This window comes from Mercenaria mercenaria, chromosome 1 (assembly GCF_021730395.1).
Source record: "Mercenaria mercenaria strain notata chromosome 1, MADL_Memer_1, whole genome shotgun sequence".
Lineage (NCBI taxonomy): Eukaryota > Metazoa > Mollusca > Bivalvia > Venerida > Veneridae > Mercenaria > Mercenaria mercenaria.
This window is the reverse complement of record NC_069361.1, coordinates 15,163,554-15,180,025: the sequence shown is the minus strand read 5'-3', so window position 1 is coordinate 15,180,025 and position 16,472 is coordinate 15,163,554. Positions and strand designations below refer to the sequence as shown.

The window sequence follows — 16,472 nt, the reverse complement described above, 5'->3', positions numbered from 1 at the left end:
ACCCCTATGCCAGACGACTCTTGTGATGTGTATATTACAAGTAATGATTTGTGCGTTTATTATATCATTTATGATATAATACACTTTGTTCCTTTGAGTACATTTACGTACGGAGAAACATAATAATATACTATGTCGAAATCACAAATTTAAACCGGAACTTAAACTTAGTTGATCTGTATCATAAAAAACGTCATGACGTCAATTCTGTTACGGACATTAGTTTTCCCACACAAGTTAAATACGCTGCTTAAAGAAAAAGTGCTACATTGAAAGTAATGCTTTTCCGTTTCGCTTTAATCATTCTGTATTTTGTAAAATACCACTGGCGGTAGGTGCAGATGGAAATATCCGGCACTTGGCTTACTTCTTTTATGGTGATGACTCGGCTCAGTGACAGATTCTTGTAGGTTTTGCACATTGGGCTGGGTTTTAAGGTTGTTTTACCCGTTCCGGTTATTTCCGTGTTCACAGATTATACCAACGTTTTACCAAAACCACTTATGCTATTCTTTGGAACTACATCCAGTCCGTTAACTTATTATATACCTTACCGCACATAAAAAGAAAAAGATCATTGAAAACGTTTATAACAATCGCTTTTGAGACTCCGAAAATGGCACAGTTTGTAATTGCTTCGGGTAACCGGAACATTAATCTAGGTGTCATTATTGCTAGTGGAAGTTTCGGACCGATTATTACATTTGAATGGCATTAAAGACGTAAACAGTTGGAATTTAGACATACCAGTATGTAGAAAATATGACAAGATGAAAAAGAAGTGCAGGTATGTATAAAGTTCAATAACCGGCTATGATGTGCATTCTGGCCATAATGGTACCCTAGCTTCATAATGGTCAGAGAGTACATCCATTAACCTCTTATTCATGACAAGCGCGCCACTTTCTTTGAAAATGTACATGAGTTATACGTGTTTTCCTCCATACCTACCTGAAATAGATTGTCAGATGACTTTACTCATTTACAAACATAATAAAAATCAATTAGTTATAATACAACAAAACAGATAAAAAACATATGCAGTTTTTGGATTTAGCAGCCAGAAAAAATCTGCAAAAAGAATTGGCTCGAACCAATATTACATTTTTGGTTTGACTTCACAATATTCCTTAATATGCACTTATTAAATGGCCTGCCGGCCAGTAGTGAAGAATATTACCCAAGTTGCTTTTACTTGACATCAAAAATAAATTTTCCCCCTTTTTCTTCAACATCAAAAATAAATTTTCTTCCTTTTTCTTCAATATTTGACCATAGTCCAGCAAAATTTAGAGTATAGATATAGACCGGTCAATAGAACAAACTACAGACCAGCGATTTATATAATCATACCAAATAAGTTTCGTTTGCTGCATATTTTAATGTCGCTGATATGAAGAATATGATAAAGTAATGCATTTTAAAACAAAATATGACATCAGCTTTAATGACCGTCTGATTTCATAGTATTACTGTGAACTATGTTCCCATAGTTACAACCAATAATCATTTATTTAAACAAGTCAATTCTATGACATCTAAGAATAACATATTTCGTCACTGAACAAAATAAATGACGTCAGTTAATACATATATCAATGTAAAAGAATCACAGTAATATGCTTCATAAAAAACTTATCGATTGAAATAAGTTATTAACTTATTAATGTTTGTGCTTTTCAGCTTTAAACGATAATGTATCCCTTGCAAGGAAGGTACTTCAAGTAAACACTTTCATTGTACCAACATTTGAATTTCGGTTCGTCTGCACATTATTCGGATATCTTCTGCTATCTAGGTAAGTGCTACTCCATTTTTCTGTTTTTCTTCCTTTCGTTTGAATATCGGTAGCTGTATGAGGAACAAGTCAATGATTTCTACTATTGTTAACATGCTGGCTCCGATAAACAAACCCATAGCTCCTCCAATATCACCTAAAGTAAAAAGAATGCTATGACATTTAAACTGTAAAAAGTATGGTGTGATGTTTCAACTATTTATTTTTGTTTTGAATACTTAAAAGTGTGTTGTGATATTCGTCACTTTGCAGTTTTGTTTGTGGCAGGTTATAATATATTTGTACTACTGAAGTGTACCAAAGAGACATCTAAATATGCATGTTTTCAGTACATCTATCGTGTACCATATTCATAGTGTTTTCTTCGATTTTACTGTGTATAATTATAAATCTTGAAGTTGAAATATTCTTTTGAATATCTGTTCAACAGCCATGGTCCGCATTTACCATGCATTTTGTTTACTGACACATTATTATACTAATACCATAAGGTTTTTACTTACAAATTAAAGCGAAAAAGTCGTAAGCCTTGTGCTGACTGATATACTCGTAGCTTAGCTGCCGGTAGAATATGTCCAGCTGTAGGAAATTTTGTCTAAAAGGAAATAAAGTCTAAAGTTATGTTGTTAGTGTGAGTATGTATATAATAGTGAAAAACAAAAATTATTAATGCAATATGATTTAAATAAAAGTGTAAGACTTGTTAAGATGTGTTAGAACTCTTCTAAAGAAGTAATTCATTACCAATATCTTGCAAATTTGAGATTCTTTTCTAATTTTTAACACATCTAAAAAGGTCGTTTATAAATAACATGTAAAAGTTACATCGAAATCTACTTATGCCATCATATAAATTCATCTAGCTAAAACCCCTGAAGCCATTTCGAAAAAATTGTAAAATACTTTAAACGTTGCATTCAATTAAAGGTGAAGTATGCTCATCATTCACAAAATAAGTTTATCATTATTCTTTTACTAAAATCTAGAAAATCCTCATCCAGTATATCTTACTTGGCTTAATATATAGTTCAAATGTGTTTGTAGAACTGCAGTGACAATAAAATGCCATGATGTAGCAGTCATTTGCATAATAATGCCAGTTTTAAATGTTATTACATATTTGTACTGTGTTTTCTTACACATTTTTTAGTGTGTATGTACTTTAAACCTAATACACTTTAGTGTGTGTACACATAAGCATGATTACTTTATATCTTTACAACGATACTCTAATGTAATAGCTCACATTTTCTTTCAAACATAAACTTTGAGAAAATATATCCTTTAAGGCACTAGTTCACATTTTATAGTAAATCAGAGTTATCTAAAACATTTGAAGAAACTAGCTCACAATTTATGGTTACCGGTATCTAAAACATTTCTTTGAAACTGTATTTAAAAAGAATCATTTTAGATAATTATTCTTACCTGAACTCCTACGATTTAATTCCGTTAAGGTGATTTTATTTCGAATAGGGAGTAGGGGTAGATAACTCATTTAAGACACCTCTAAAAGGCAATCGAGTCTGATACGTATTTTAACGATATACTACTGTTTGCAGATCAAATTGCCCTTTCGTCTTTTCTTAAATCGATAAACTTGTACCTTTACAGCGATGCTGGAGCTATTTTTGGATCTCGTCTATACAGGTAACTCCGCCTTTCCGATACGAGTAAAAATTACTGTATGAAACTTGTTTACATAGGCTGCGTTTAACTGGATTGTAACAGATGTACTAGAATAATCTTCATTTAAAATTTAAATGAATCTTGTCATAATGCAAACTACATTTAGGTAGCGTGGATATGAAAAAAGACACCCTCTTGTACATTACAGGCCTTTTTCTGCCTAAATTTCAGTACCTTTTGCTGCATATTTTTAAATAATGTACCTCGTGTTTATTTTCTTAACAATAATTATAAAACGTGACTGACTCGAGTTGCTGGATTCGCTCATCGTTGATTGAAGGGCATAAATTCGATTCCCGGAACCGACCATGCTTCCTTAATGGAAAAAAAAGTCGGCAATTTCTTACGGAATATGTGAGTCTTAGTCTAACCATTTACGAGTAGTTTCTCCACTCGAAAGAAATTGTCATTGCCAGATTTGGGTTTAAATGCTGATATTGTTGCGAATATAAGATAAATTCAAATAAAACTTACATGTATCAAAAGGTAGTCCAAATAATTTTACTCAAAGAGTTGAATATCGTTATATTTTTGACTGGTTGATAACAACTATCTATTTAATTTACGTCCGATACATTTCCATACACAGGTTTATTTTTAGATTACACGCCACGCCTATGTCATCGACATTTTTTTTTTACTCCATGTACTTACTATTCGCATTATGGTTAACAATTTCGTTTTTACTGTATGTTTTTAAATTGATGGCATTTTCTTCTTATTAAAGATTTTTCTATTCTGTTTTTGCCTTTCTAGCCGAAAGTCCAATTTTATTTTTCTCATTGATTTCAATTTATTTACTTATAAGACATAATAGCTATTTGCGATCGCGCTGTATAAAATTTTACCGGTAAATTTATGAAAAATCGGCCGTTTTTATGTAATTTTGATTAGTTTAAAGTTTGTATCTTAATGAAAATGCCCTTATATTCAAGCTACATCTATCTTTTATCGACGTTGACAGTTTGAAGCAAATCTGTTGGATATTAAAAGCTCCACACGCGTTTCCTGTGTACGGGACACCTAAATTTCGCGGTATTATTCTTATCTAAAATTTACCTGGTTACCTGTTTTCGGTTGCCTGTCTTCGTCTGCTTGTTTATTGTACGTTTTCACTACTGGATTCTCCTATGGTAACTTCTTTCTTATATCCATTACTCTGCTCTGTATGTTGTTTATGCCACCGTAGGTCCCTAACATGTATTTACAAATGCTTGCCTAACTTTACTGTAAATATTTTCTTCCTATGTTTACTATTTGATTTCTTATAGTTGTTTTATTACCTTTGTTTCAGTTCTATGTAAAACAGTTAAAGTTGTTTCAAATTTTGGTTAAAACTGTTAAAACTAGCTAAAATATGATAAAATTAAATAAAATCAGCATCGGCGTGTGCAAGCGATAAAACCAATAAGTACTGCGATTTATCCTCAGTTATTTTGGTCCTTTTAGAGTGACCTTCACAAATATAAAACAAACTAAACGTCGAATTATTTTGACTAATGTGAGTCTATAACTGGTTCTTTCCATGAACGAAGACAAGGCTTATCAACTGCCTGTATGGTTATAACTGATACAGTGTTTAAACGACTTCAAATAAATAGTAGATAAATTCACATAGTTTTACACGTAAACCCCACCAAAAAATAAAATTCAAAAAAATCAAATTAATCAGTTTTTATGGATATAACAATTACATTTTCTAGAAGTGCTGCGGAGCTTGAAGGTTCAATGATCAATGATACCTTTCTATAAAAGCATGTATACTTTTGCATGGTTAGAAATTTCGTCGATGATAATTGTCATAACAAACAAAAAACGCTGTTTTCATGTGAACGTAGTTGAGATATTCTATATTCTACTTTTGAAACAATATATATCTATTATCTCCTTATTCATTGCATTTTACAATGAATGCAAGTACGGCAATACTTCAAAGATAGAGTCAGAGCGCGCGCTTTGTGTGACGTCAAGATAAAGAAAAAAGTTTCACCACAAAGTGAATGAATGAGGCGGGGTTAACCTGTCAGCATTGCTCCAAAAATAGCTTCAGCTTCACGGTTTTTGTGACGTAAAAGAGTAACTCTATCGATTTCAAAAAGGAGGAAAGGGCAATTTGATCTGCAAACAGTAGTATCACTTTTTTGTTAGACAAGGCGTATATGAAAATTTTTACAACAGTGATCGAAAGTGTATGGGAGTAGCTTTCTAAAAGCAAACTTTCATTAAATGGATGTTTACGTTTTAAAGAAATATCAAACAATCTTACTTTGCTTTCCAGCTATGGCAAAACAGTGTATTATTTTACGTTTTATGATCTGTTCTAAAATAAAATTTACTTATTCAAAACACCAATACGTTTATGTGGCTTTTCAAAACATGTCGTTAAATGAATGCTTAAATCCTTTTTAGAAATTCTTTATGAATTTAGTTATATGATTTTTCAAACATGTGCCAATATTTAGAAATGTATTCGATTAACGTTGTTACAAATATCAGCAAAAACTATGCGCTGCCTTTGAAGATTTGTTGGATTTTCTTTTTCCATTGACTGTTATGTAGGGTAAGTGGATATATAATTTTGCAAGCATTATACACGGTCTTTGCCATCGATATATAGACCAACATAATATTACATCTAATTTTCAAGAAATGATAAAATGACATTCAATCTGTAGTTTATAGAAATGGTGCCATGAAGGTGTTTTCATTTAAATCAAAGAAAACTTCATATTTACTTCAAAAACATCCCGTCAACGACGATGGCATCTTTAAACTCTTCAAGGTGTACTGTCACTGCATCATTTGCAACGAAATAGTCTTCATCTTTGTTAAACACATGCCTCCGAACGTCAAGGTCTTTTAATTCATTCACATTGTCAGCCCACTCACGCAGAACAACGGATAGATTTCTCAGAAACAGGACATTGTCCGTATAGTTGTAATATTCGATGGAATCTTCGTCTGTTATGATGGTTGTCCAAATGTTTTCTATTGGTTTATGAAGGAGATTTGCAGAGTCGTGTATTTGTTGACCTCTTGTTTGAACTTCTTGAAAGAAATTCTTTAAGATGTTAGTCAACAATTTTGTCTCATTTGAAAGAAAAACGTTTGCTAACTGCATAAGATGTCCTTCTGAATTTTCTGTGTAATTCCTCATTTGGAATATAATTCTCTCCAAGTCAGGTAATATATTAGTTGTAACATTTTTCAAAAGTGTTGTTAGAGAATTCATATTTTGCCTTAAATCAACAATATCTGAATTAAAAGAAGACCATTCATTTTTGAAATTAGAAAGTCTTTCCTGAATGACCCTAGAGGGTAATTCTATACCTTGAGTGTATACAACGCTTTTACTAAACATGTATGTCCGACATGCGAACTGAAATCTTTCATACACGTAATTCAATGTAGATTCGTTCACAGTTCGATTTTCATAAGCTATTGATGCCTGTTCAATGAACATGTCCAAGACGGAATACATTAAATCAAAGTCACTTGAATTTAACTTCGGGACGTATTTAATCATATAGTGATTGTGATTCATTGAGTAGTTCATTAGTGGTTTTGGAACAATAAACGGATTATGTGCTCTCGGCAAATCCTCAAATTTGTAATTAAAAATAGGTGTTCCTGTTATATACGCGTTCAACAATAGTGTTATATTTGCCCGTGCCTTTTCAGCAATTTCTTGCCTCACAATTAGATCGTCAGTTACAAGCTTGTATAGCTCAAATCTACCAGTATCGTCAGTGTTATTCTCTGTCGCCAGCCGAATTATTCGCCTTTTATTAAGCATTGCAAATTCAGCATATGCGTTTGCCACATTGTTTAGAGTTCTTTCTTCCATCGCCTCACGGCCACGTAAAAAGTTCTTTTCAATCGAATAGTCTTGATATCTATATATTCTCTCTTTGACGTTATAAACATCCGTCATTTCCGAGACGATTTCTTCTGTTACATTTCTCTGGCTAGAAAGGCAGTTGGAAATAGAAGCAATGACTTCTGTTAATTGAGTGAATTTATTGTAAAATGTATCAGCAATCGATTTAAAATATTCAAAAGTATCCCTGTCCATCTTTGAAGTGATCTCTGATGCATTTTCAAGCTTATCTACCAATAATGATGCTTCAGATGACGTTAACAGCTTGCTTACTAGATGGTTCGAAATGGAAGCATAAGATACTGAAGGATCGTAAAGGGCGAAATAACAAGGTACCGGACAACCGCAATCCTCCCGCAAAGATGTTGAAAATTCAGCTACAAAATATTGAAAAATACATTTAGCACGTATGATTATTATTCTTTCAAATGTTACGTTTTACTTCGACAAATTATTTATGTTTAGGATATTTTAGAACATGCCTGAGTGGTTAAATATATATGTATGTATATGCATTGTCCGCACTAACTCATTTTTCAACACTGCGTAGGTGTATAAACATTTATTGCAAAATAAATATATTAGGTAAATTGATATTTTGCAATACATGTTAATACACCTACGCAGTGTTGAAATCATTAGTTAGTTTATTTACTTAAACAAACTAAATGAAGATTCTTTCGAAGCATGATATTGAAACAAAGTAAAATAACAGCAGACTCGGGTTGATTGCCGAGTCGTGCACTTCTCTTTGAATGGATTAACAAACACTCTTAGAATGTAATGAAACAAATATGTATCAATTTTGCCCTTATACGTCTACAGCAAATTTTGAGTTAACTTACCTTTCAAGTCCACAAGGCAAGAATAATACTTGCCTAACGTACAAACTGGAGTTGATCCTGAAATACCATAAGACCGTTATTTCAATTGGGACACTTAATTGATACTTATAGAAAGCAATAGCAAAAGCAGTATGTATGCATGAATTTCTGTGAGGTTATGTTAGACCGGCAAGGTTAATAGATTTATATCACCGAACATGGTGTGTAGATAATAAGTAATCGCTGACAAGTGAATCTCTTCAATGTGCAATAGAAACAAAAAGCACTATTTGCAAATACAAAGCAGCTAGAGTAAATAATAACATAATGAAAACTTATCAAGCCATATATACTTAGCCCGGTTGTTCACAAAACAATTTCAGTCTCAGCTGAGAATGATAATGAAACTTAATTTGTCATACATGTATATATCAAAATTGCATGTTTGAAAATAAATGTTGAATCAATGACTGTTATCAAGTGACTATCCGGAATTGATGGTAAGTTTCAATATGAATTTAATCTTTTCGTTCTAGAAATAATTGCTACCAAAATTTCAATCTTAAACTCGGCAGTTACCTAAAATATTTGTAAACATGGGGCCTGTGCTTAAGCAGACCAACAAGGGAAACACCATTTAGGGCCGACAAATTAAGTTGAAATGTAAAACATCGATGCAGATCAAACCTCGTCTTGAAGAATTGTCTGTCAAGGAGTCAGATACTGTAAAACCTACTTCTTTAGGCGCATTCGCTTTCAGCTGCTATCAAAGCGCATCTATCCCACAACTGCGGACACTAGTTTTAACGACCGGACAGACGCAGCGCAACAGTTTTTGCAAAACCGGCGTATCAAAGAAGATTGTACGCAGAACATGTTATTACTTTTAGCAAAAGGAGGATCGTATCTTATCTAAGAAAAATATATTCCAGACCTGTAGAATCTGGCATATAGATATCCCTACACCCACACCTTTCCCTGGCCAGGTTTACCAGACAATCGAGATAGCATTCTTCTGTTGTATAATAATCAGTATGTCCTAACTGTTTCGTGTCGCATTCTCCATACGGCTTCGGTAGATTGTCAATCTGTAATAAACGTGTTATATGCTATACTTTTAACTGGAAATGACTCTCAGCTCAAGCAGACATGTACAGGTAACGAATATCGAGTCATGATGTTACAGGGACAAAACTCCAGATGATAACTCCGTGCATTGTCGGTGGTGTTATCGTTACAATATTAAGCACTGGAATAGAATAAGTAATGTCCTTTGATTTTGAAACAAGAAATAACTGTGTGTATGGCATCTCCCTTGTAACCGAAATATGCCTAAGAGCTTATTTCTCGATTCAAAGTAATATACGCAACTACTTTTATATCATTATTTCGGTACTCAAAAATACGCCGGTTTTTAAACCGTTACCGAATATATGTAAAGACCACCGGACTCAAAAATAAGCCGGTTTCGATAATAAGTCACCAAATCCTTACGAAAATTTAAAATAAGCGGCTTATTTTCGGGATTCAGTATATCAGGTTCTTTGTATTAATGTAATTAGTACTATGGTTACACTTACCGTCATAAACTTAACACCAACAAATGCGTGTGTTCCCGTTGGGACAGCCTGTCCTAGTTCATGAACAAAAGGCATTTCTCGTGCATCGTGTAGCAAAATTTTAATACCAGCTGAGTCATGTGGACCAGTCATATACTCGTACTGCTCAACATTCAATGTCACTCTTAATCCGGAATCAACGCCTGTTATCATAATTCAAGAGGTAAAAAAAGTTCGAATACGTTGAATTTTAAAGGAACATTGATCAAAAGTAAATGGTTCATGTTCAAGCAATGCATAAAATCAAAGACAAAGAATCAGTAGACAAAGCCATTATGAAAAACAAAGGTTTCCTCAGCCTAAAATGCGACAGCAGTATCTGTTTTGATATGTACATTATTAAAGTATACACAAAATAAAACAGATATATAACAAAGACAAAAATACAAATGAAGGAACCGTCATGGGAATTTAAACAAGCTTCAAACAATCCAATCAGTTTGAGGTCACATGTCTGAGAGGTAATTGTTTGTTTATTTGTTTGTTTTGGGTTTAACGCCATTTTTCAACAGTATTTCAGTCATGTAACGGCGGGCAGTTAACATAACCTGTGCTCCTAGATCCTGTACGAGTACAAACCTGTTCTCCGCAAGTGACTGCCAACTTCCCAACATGAATCAGAGGTGGAGGACTAATGATTTCAGACACAATGTCGTTTATCAAATAGTCACGGAGAACATACGCCCTGCCCGAGAATCGAACTCACGACCCCGCGATCCGTAAACCAACGCTCTACCTACTGAGCTAAGCGGACTGAGAGGTAAGGACAAATTTCTATTATCCAAAGCGGAACCGTCTGTGAGCAACATTCAGAGAAGCACCATAAAGGGCTCGGCAAAACAAGGCAGAAAACACATATTAAAGCAGCTTGGTCACAAAGGATTTTACGAACTGCAAATCATTGGGTCTTCTACCTACCTGCAGATACATTATAAGAGGAAAGCATATATGATTACAAACATTAAGACAGGCCCGGTTTGCATTGTATCAGAATGAAATCCGAGCCATCACATTGTCATTATTGGATATCACTTGAAACCTTCTTTTAGTTGCTTATATTTGGATATGATGGCGACATTGCCCTCAATTTCGAATTCATGACACAGGATATGGTGTTTTTGCCCTACTTAGGTTGTTATAAGCCTAGTGTAAGCCAGTTGTATCGCTTTCTCTAACGAAAGAATTGTACACCTCAAACGAGGTTTCTAATTCACAGCGGTAAAATGCAAATGTCCTTAAGGTGAAGAAGGTGTAATTCATCGACGTCTGGCGGAACGCCAAACGTTACGCTTCGCAACGTCGCGTCATTACGTTCTATTAAGAAACAAAATGGCACCGAGCGATGCGGGAGGGCGATACACCGGACGTATTTTTTTGTTTTTGTTTTTGTTTTGTTTTTTCATTCTCGGCTGGATAATCTTGGTGGTTATAGGTGCCAAAAAAAAGACGAATAAAAAAGAATAAATCTTTAAAAAAAATTACACATTTTGAAATATACTACTAAACATTACAATAGCCGTGCAAAATTCGTTTGAAGTCAAAATATATGCAGAAAAATGAATGATGTTTTTTGTTGTGTGTGTGTGTGTGTATTTTCTTTGGCTGACATTGGTGGTTAATTTGTCCTACTTTCGTGTTTATCGTTTGCATGAAAAATATGAGATATACAAGATTTTTAGTTTCAAATTGACAGTGTCATATATAAGGTCTATATTCTTAAAACTATTCTGAAAAAGATTGACTGAATACGTTTGCGTATGAAGTTATGAAAACACATTTATTTCGGAAGGGCCTAAATTGTACCCCCACTCCCCACCCCCTACCCCCGAAAACTTGTTTTATAGCTGTTTATTACCTGTATTATAAGAATGATTTTCATGAAGTTTTTGTGAGTTACAAAAATGTTGGTGTTTGCATCTATTCATAAATTATAGCCTCGTTTCGGAGCATTCTTCCGGAAAAAAAACCGAAGATGCGCGACGGGTTCGCTAGCAGTCGGAAAACGTACTTAAATGTGCAAGTCTTTTCTATATTGAGAATTATGAAAGGCATGTCAAAATTCATATATATATTTTGAAGACTTCTGATGTGTATAAATTTTATTTATCAATCAGACATTTTATATCATTGCTGTATAACATACAACCATAGCAGTTATCAAACGCATTGTCATAATAAAAATGAAAAATTATCAAATATTTTTGAGGTTTGTGTTTTGTTTTGTATTGTAGGTAGTAATGATTTACCGACAATTTAACTATTATTGTTTCCGAACTCCCTAAAAACAACTATGAAATATAATGATTTGGAAATACAAAAATGAAAGTATGTTTTAGAAAATATTAGATTTTTTAAAACGGAATGGCTAAATATCTATTTGCAAACAGCATACAGCATACACAGTTTTAGTAATAAGACGTTTGCGTAACGTCAGAAAAAAGCGGGAAAAAGCGCAACGTCAAACACCGCCCATAGCGCTATTTGAGACTTTATCATTTTTGCGACTTCGTAGCTCGAAAACGAAGTCGGTAGTCAAGGACTTTTTTTCCGTTATTTTGCTGAGAAATGCCTTTAAAATAATTGTGTAAATTTTTGAAAAATTCTATGGACCAGTAAATGCATGCTCCCAATTTATACAAGAAACGTCATTTCCGTAGAGGTCAGATTTTGGAACAACACATGCTAAGATTTATGGCTACAACTTAATTAATCGGAAAGAGTCAGCCTCAAACTTATCACTTAACAAACGTGCGTGCAGTCAGTGTCGCTGTGGGCTAACATTTATCTGGTAGAAGCTTTTTAAGTGTACTTCATTGATTTATCAAATGATTTTCTTATGATATTTTATGTTTGAAAAATGCACGAGAAAATGGGGGTAGGGTAAAATTTATGACAATACTGCGAAAACGAAGTCGGTGACCCCTGATTTTTATTTGCTCATTTTACAGTTAAATAAATTTATAAGATAATATTAGTTTTTAAAAAAATTCTATGGACCAGTTTTTGTACACTACATAGTCATTCCGCACGAAAACAATAATTTCATAGAAAGATTTTGGCATGAATTTTGCATAAAATAAGCATTCCTTCAGCGAATAGCGGGAGTATGTATTTGAAAATTATATCACCGTGTAGGTTTCGACTGGCATATTATATAAAATGGAAAAAAAAACTTTTTAAGTAAAATGAATGCCCCGAGACTAAATTAATCGCCATGAAAACGGCAACGTCACAACTATTTCCGACTAGGCTTAAAGGTGAAATTTCAACGTCATTTGCGTAAAAAGTGTGCATTTGACCTTTTCAATAATTGTACATCGGATAAAGATCAACTTTTGCTGTTATTTACGTATGTTATCAAGGGTGCAACTTGTTTTTGAAAATCCCGCTCATTACACCTTCTTCACCTAAACTGCACCGTCACTAAGACTAAGTAAACAAATTAATGCAAGCTCAGTAATAAATTGGTATACTAGATTACATGTAATATACATCACAGCATCATTTACAAGGTATAAAAATATTTAATAAATACCAGATGACGCGACAAGCATATCCCGTTTTTCCTTCTTGAAAATGTAACAAACACCGTGGTCCGTGAGTATCATTTCAAAATCGTTGCGGCTGCATTCCCCATTCTTCCATACACAGCTGAGAAATGAAAGTTGAATTATTACTTTATCTATTTTGTAGAAACTCATCCGTTGAAAGTTTAAAGTATTTAAAAAATTCGTTGATTCAACGTTACGTAACGTTTTCTATCATTTTATTAGTATATGTACATATACTTCCTTATATATAAAATGTATATTAATAACTGTAAAGGAAACATATTGGATGCCGATCAGTACCATAAAAAAAAACAGAAACTGCCTCACTCAACAGCCCTCACTCCCATACCACCAGCTTAACCGGAACTCTATCATAAAATTTCATTGAATGGATTCCATGATCCAAAAACGGGCAGGCCATGAATTTTCAAACATTAAACATATTTATCACGAATCTATCACATTCTAACTTCTGTTTCAATTCTTTCAATAAATAGACTTCAGAATGTTTGAATATTACTGATTGAATTCAATTTAATTTCTAATATATGTACTAAGCACGAGAGCCCATCCTCCACTAGGAGTAGAAAAGAAAAGTAAGTTAAAACACAAGACTCTTACTTTACGATGAAATCTTCTTTTGTATGAGCAAGGGATGTATACAGCTCCTCAAGACTAAGATCTGTAGAATTGAACTTTTCAAGTTTTTCCATGCTAATTTTTCCTGTCGTTGAAAATATATATTCTATTAATCGGTATCTATGACTCTCGGCGGCCTTTGTTGCTCTGAAAGATAATATATATACTGTTTGAGATGTGAAAACTGTCATATCAATTTGTAACAATTCCCGACTTGCCTTGTATAGTATAGATTAAGGGTCAACACTTACCTCATAACATAATCTGCGAAATGAATTGGACGTGTCTGTGTTATTGAGCTTACTTTTCGTTGTTACAATCAAATGTATTTACTCTCATTTCAGTATTGCAGAAAAATAACGTGCAATATAAAATATCAACGACCAAAACAAAAACAAATTGTAACCTTTCTTAAAACATTTGTTTTTATGCAATGCTTATTGACGAGGGTGACTTAAGTACAATTTTTGGTGATAGAAATTTCAGCAGAAATTTGAGCTCTTGCAAAAAGGTCGATGACAGTTTATGGCGATCGTTGTCACTATTTATACGATATATCGTAAAATAGAGACTTATTAACCTAAAACGATTTTGATTGGGCTATAGTTCTTCTCTGGGTTAGTCAACTATACAGTTTATGGCCTGGGATCTGAGTTTGATGACTTTGATATTTCTTTTCGCCAATTGCTGTAATACCAGAAACTGAATCAACATTCATTAACTTTAATTAGCGCTGTGTTATGGATTGTACGGTTTTGTTTGTTACCATATCCGGAGATGAAACGTCTTTCGGAAATCGGTTCAGCTTTTGCTTTCTCTACACGTCTACTAACGCAATGGGAATTTTTAAGTTGTTGAAATCATATTATGAAAAAAATCTATAATAATTTCTTTATGCTCGTGTCATATTAGTTCACAAAAACGAAACAGTAGTTTGATAAAAAAGACAACAACATTGCTTTACTTTACCTGAATGCGTTTTGGTTACAGATTGTGACAGCAGGAAAGTCAAGCGTTTGGTTGTAGTTGATCTTCACGTTGACAGCGATAGGGCGATCGTAAAAGTATCCAACTCTATCAACAATTTGAAAGATGACGCCAGTTAGACAGGCTAGAACGAAGATCAACCACATCAATCTGAAATAGACAAATATTTTACTATTGTTATTAATTGACAGATATTTTCTGAAGAAACAGGTAATTAAATGTGACTATTAACGTACACCGATACATAAAAATCAGCTGGTTAGTAGCTGGTCATCTTTGGTAAGTTGGCAAAAGTCTGAGGAAAAGAATTGTGAAGAATTGGCGGTTTAATGAGCATTCATTTCTTTTTCTTCAAGACTAAACCAATTTTTTATCGCCATTACGGATCATATGACTCTTTTGTAATAATTATACAATAACACCTTTAGGGGCAAAATAATAAAGAAAATTAAAATGAAGCCCGGGAAATTTACATTGTAAACAGCGATGTTATAATGTTTCGAAGGAGTATAACAACACAGACTTCCGATAATCAAAGAAAAGCACGACATGAAATAAAAATAACAACGTTTGGTGACAAAGGTATCAAAAATCAGACTTAACCGTAATTACAGGTAAGATTATTTTATCAGACATATACGAACAAGGATGCATCAGTGTCAGCAATCTGCATGATAAAAACATAGTAAATTGAAGAGAACATTTTCAAAAAAGCTGCGGTCTCCAGCTACGGAAATAATAAATTTGATATTACACAGGTCTAGGTAAAACCATAAAGTTTGAGCCACTCTAGAGTATAGAGAAGATTTTTCATGAATTCCATGTAGAGCTTCAATCCGATCGAAAAATCGAACTCCTGTGCTATTTTCTGGACATGGTAGAGGTTATTGGTTAGCAAGTCACCGATATTGATAAATCAGGCGAGTGGTCCCAACTGGATAGTATTTAAATTGCTTTCAGTTCAGAAGTCGGTTTATATCGGGGTCATACATGGCTACAATTATAAACTTGATTTCATGATAAAACAGTGCTGATGAAGTTAAATTGGCAAGGGAAAAGTACCTGTTCGATATTTTCTCTCTGCAGAGATACAGGTAGACTGGACTTTATAAATAAACGTTTATAAACGTGTATAAATTTCAAGCACTAACAATATTGTCATAAGCTTTTTTATACCACAGCTATACTAATCTTATGGAATTTTGCAGCTACAAATGAATATTCTTGCAAAGTTTAATAACTTTCTGTGCTAATTTAACAATGATAGAGCAAGCATATAGCATTTTAAAGTTGAAGATTCAAATTTTAAATGTTGAGGCCCCTGGAGTCTATTTTGATGATTAGATTTAACCAAACATAACACTGATTTAATTACTAAAGGATAAACTACTATTTTCCGCACGAAGGAGACGCTTTGCTATTCACGGTGAAGATGTCAGTCACCAGAAAATAGTGCGTTTCAAGATCTCTGCAATACACATTTTT

General features: G+C 33.5%; 1 protein-coding gene across 5 annotated transcripts in view; it reads right to left on the bottom strand.

Annotated features, from left to right (window-relative positions):
* Positions 1-1,361: 1,361 nt before the first annotated feature.
* Positions 1,362-16,472, bottom strand: part of LOC123544907 (uncharacterized) — a 117,643-nt gene continuing 102,532 nt past the window's right edge. For all 5 annotated transcript variants that reach the window (XM_053540469.1, XM_053540460.1, XM_053540477.1 and 2 more), the window contains exons 2-10: positions 14,970-15,137; positions 13,983-14,147; positions 13,346-13,461; positions 9,772-9,953; positions 9,126-9,279; positions 8,213-8,269; positions 6,223-7,744; positions 2,302-2,393; positions 1,362-1,934 (exon numbers count right to left, since the gene is read on the bottom strand). In XM_053540469.1, the coding sequence (XP_053396444.1) occupies positions 1,795-1,934; positions 2,302-2,393; positions 6,223-7,744; positions 8,213-8,269; positions 9,126-9,279; positions 9,772-9,953; positions 13,346-13,461; positions 13,983-14,147; positions 14,970-15,137 (2,596 nt within the window). In that variant the 3' untranslated portion in view covers positions 1,362-1,794. The remainder of the gene's footprint in view (positions 1,935-2,301; positions 2,394-6,222; positions 7,745-8,212; positions 8,270-9,125; positions 9,280-9,771; positions 9,954-13,345; positions 13,462-13,982; positions 14,148-14,969; positions 15,138-16,472) is intronic.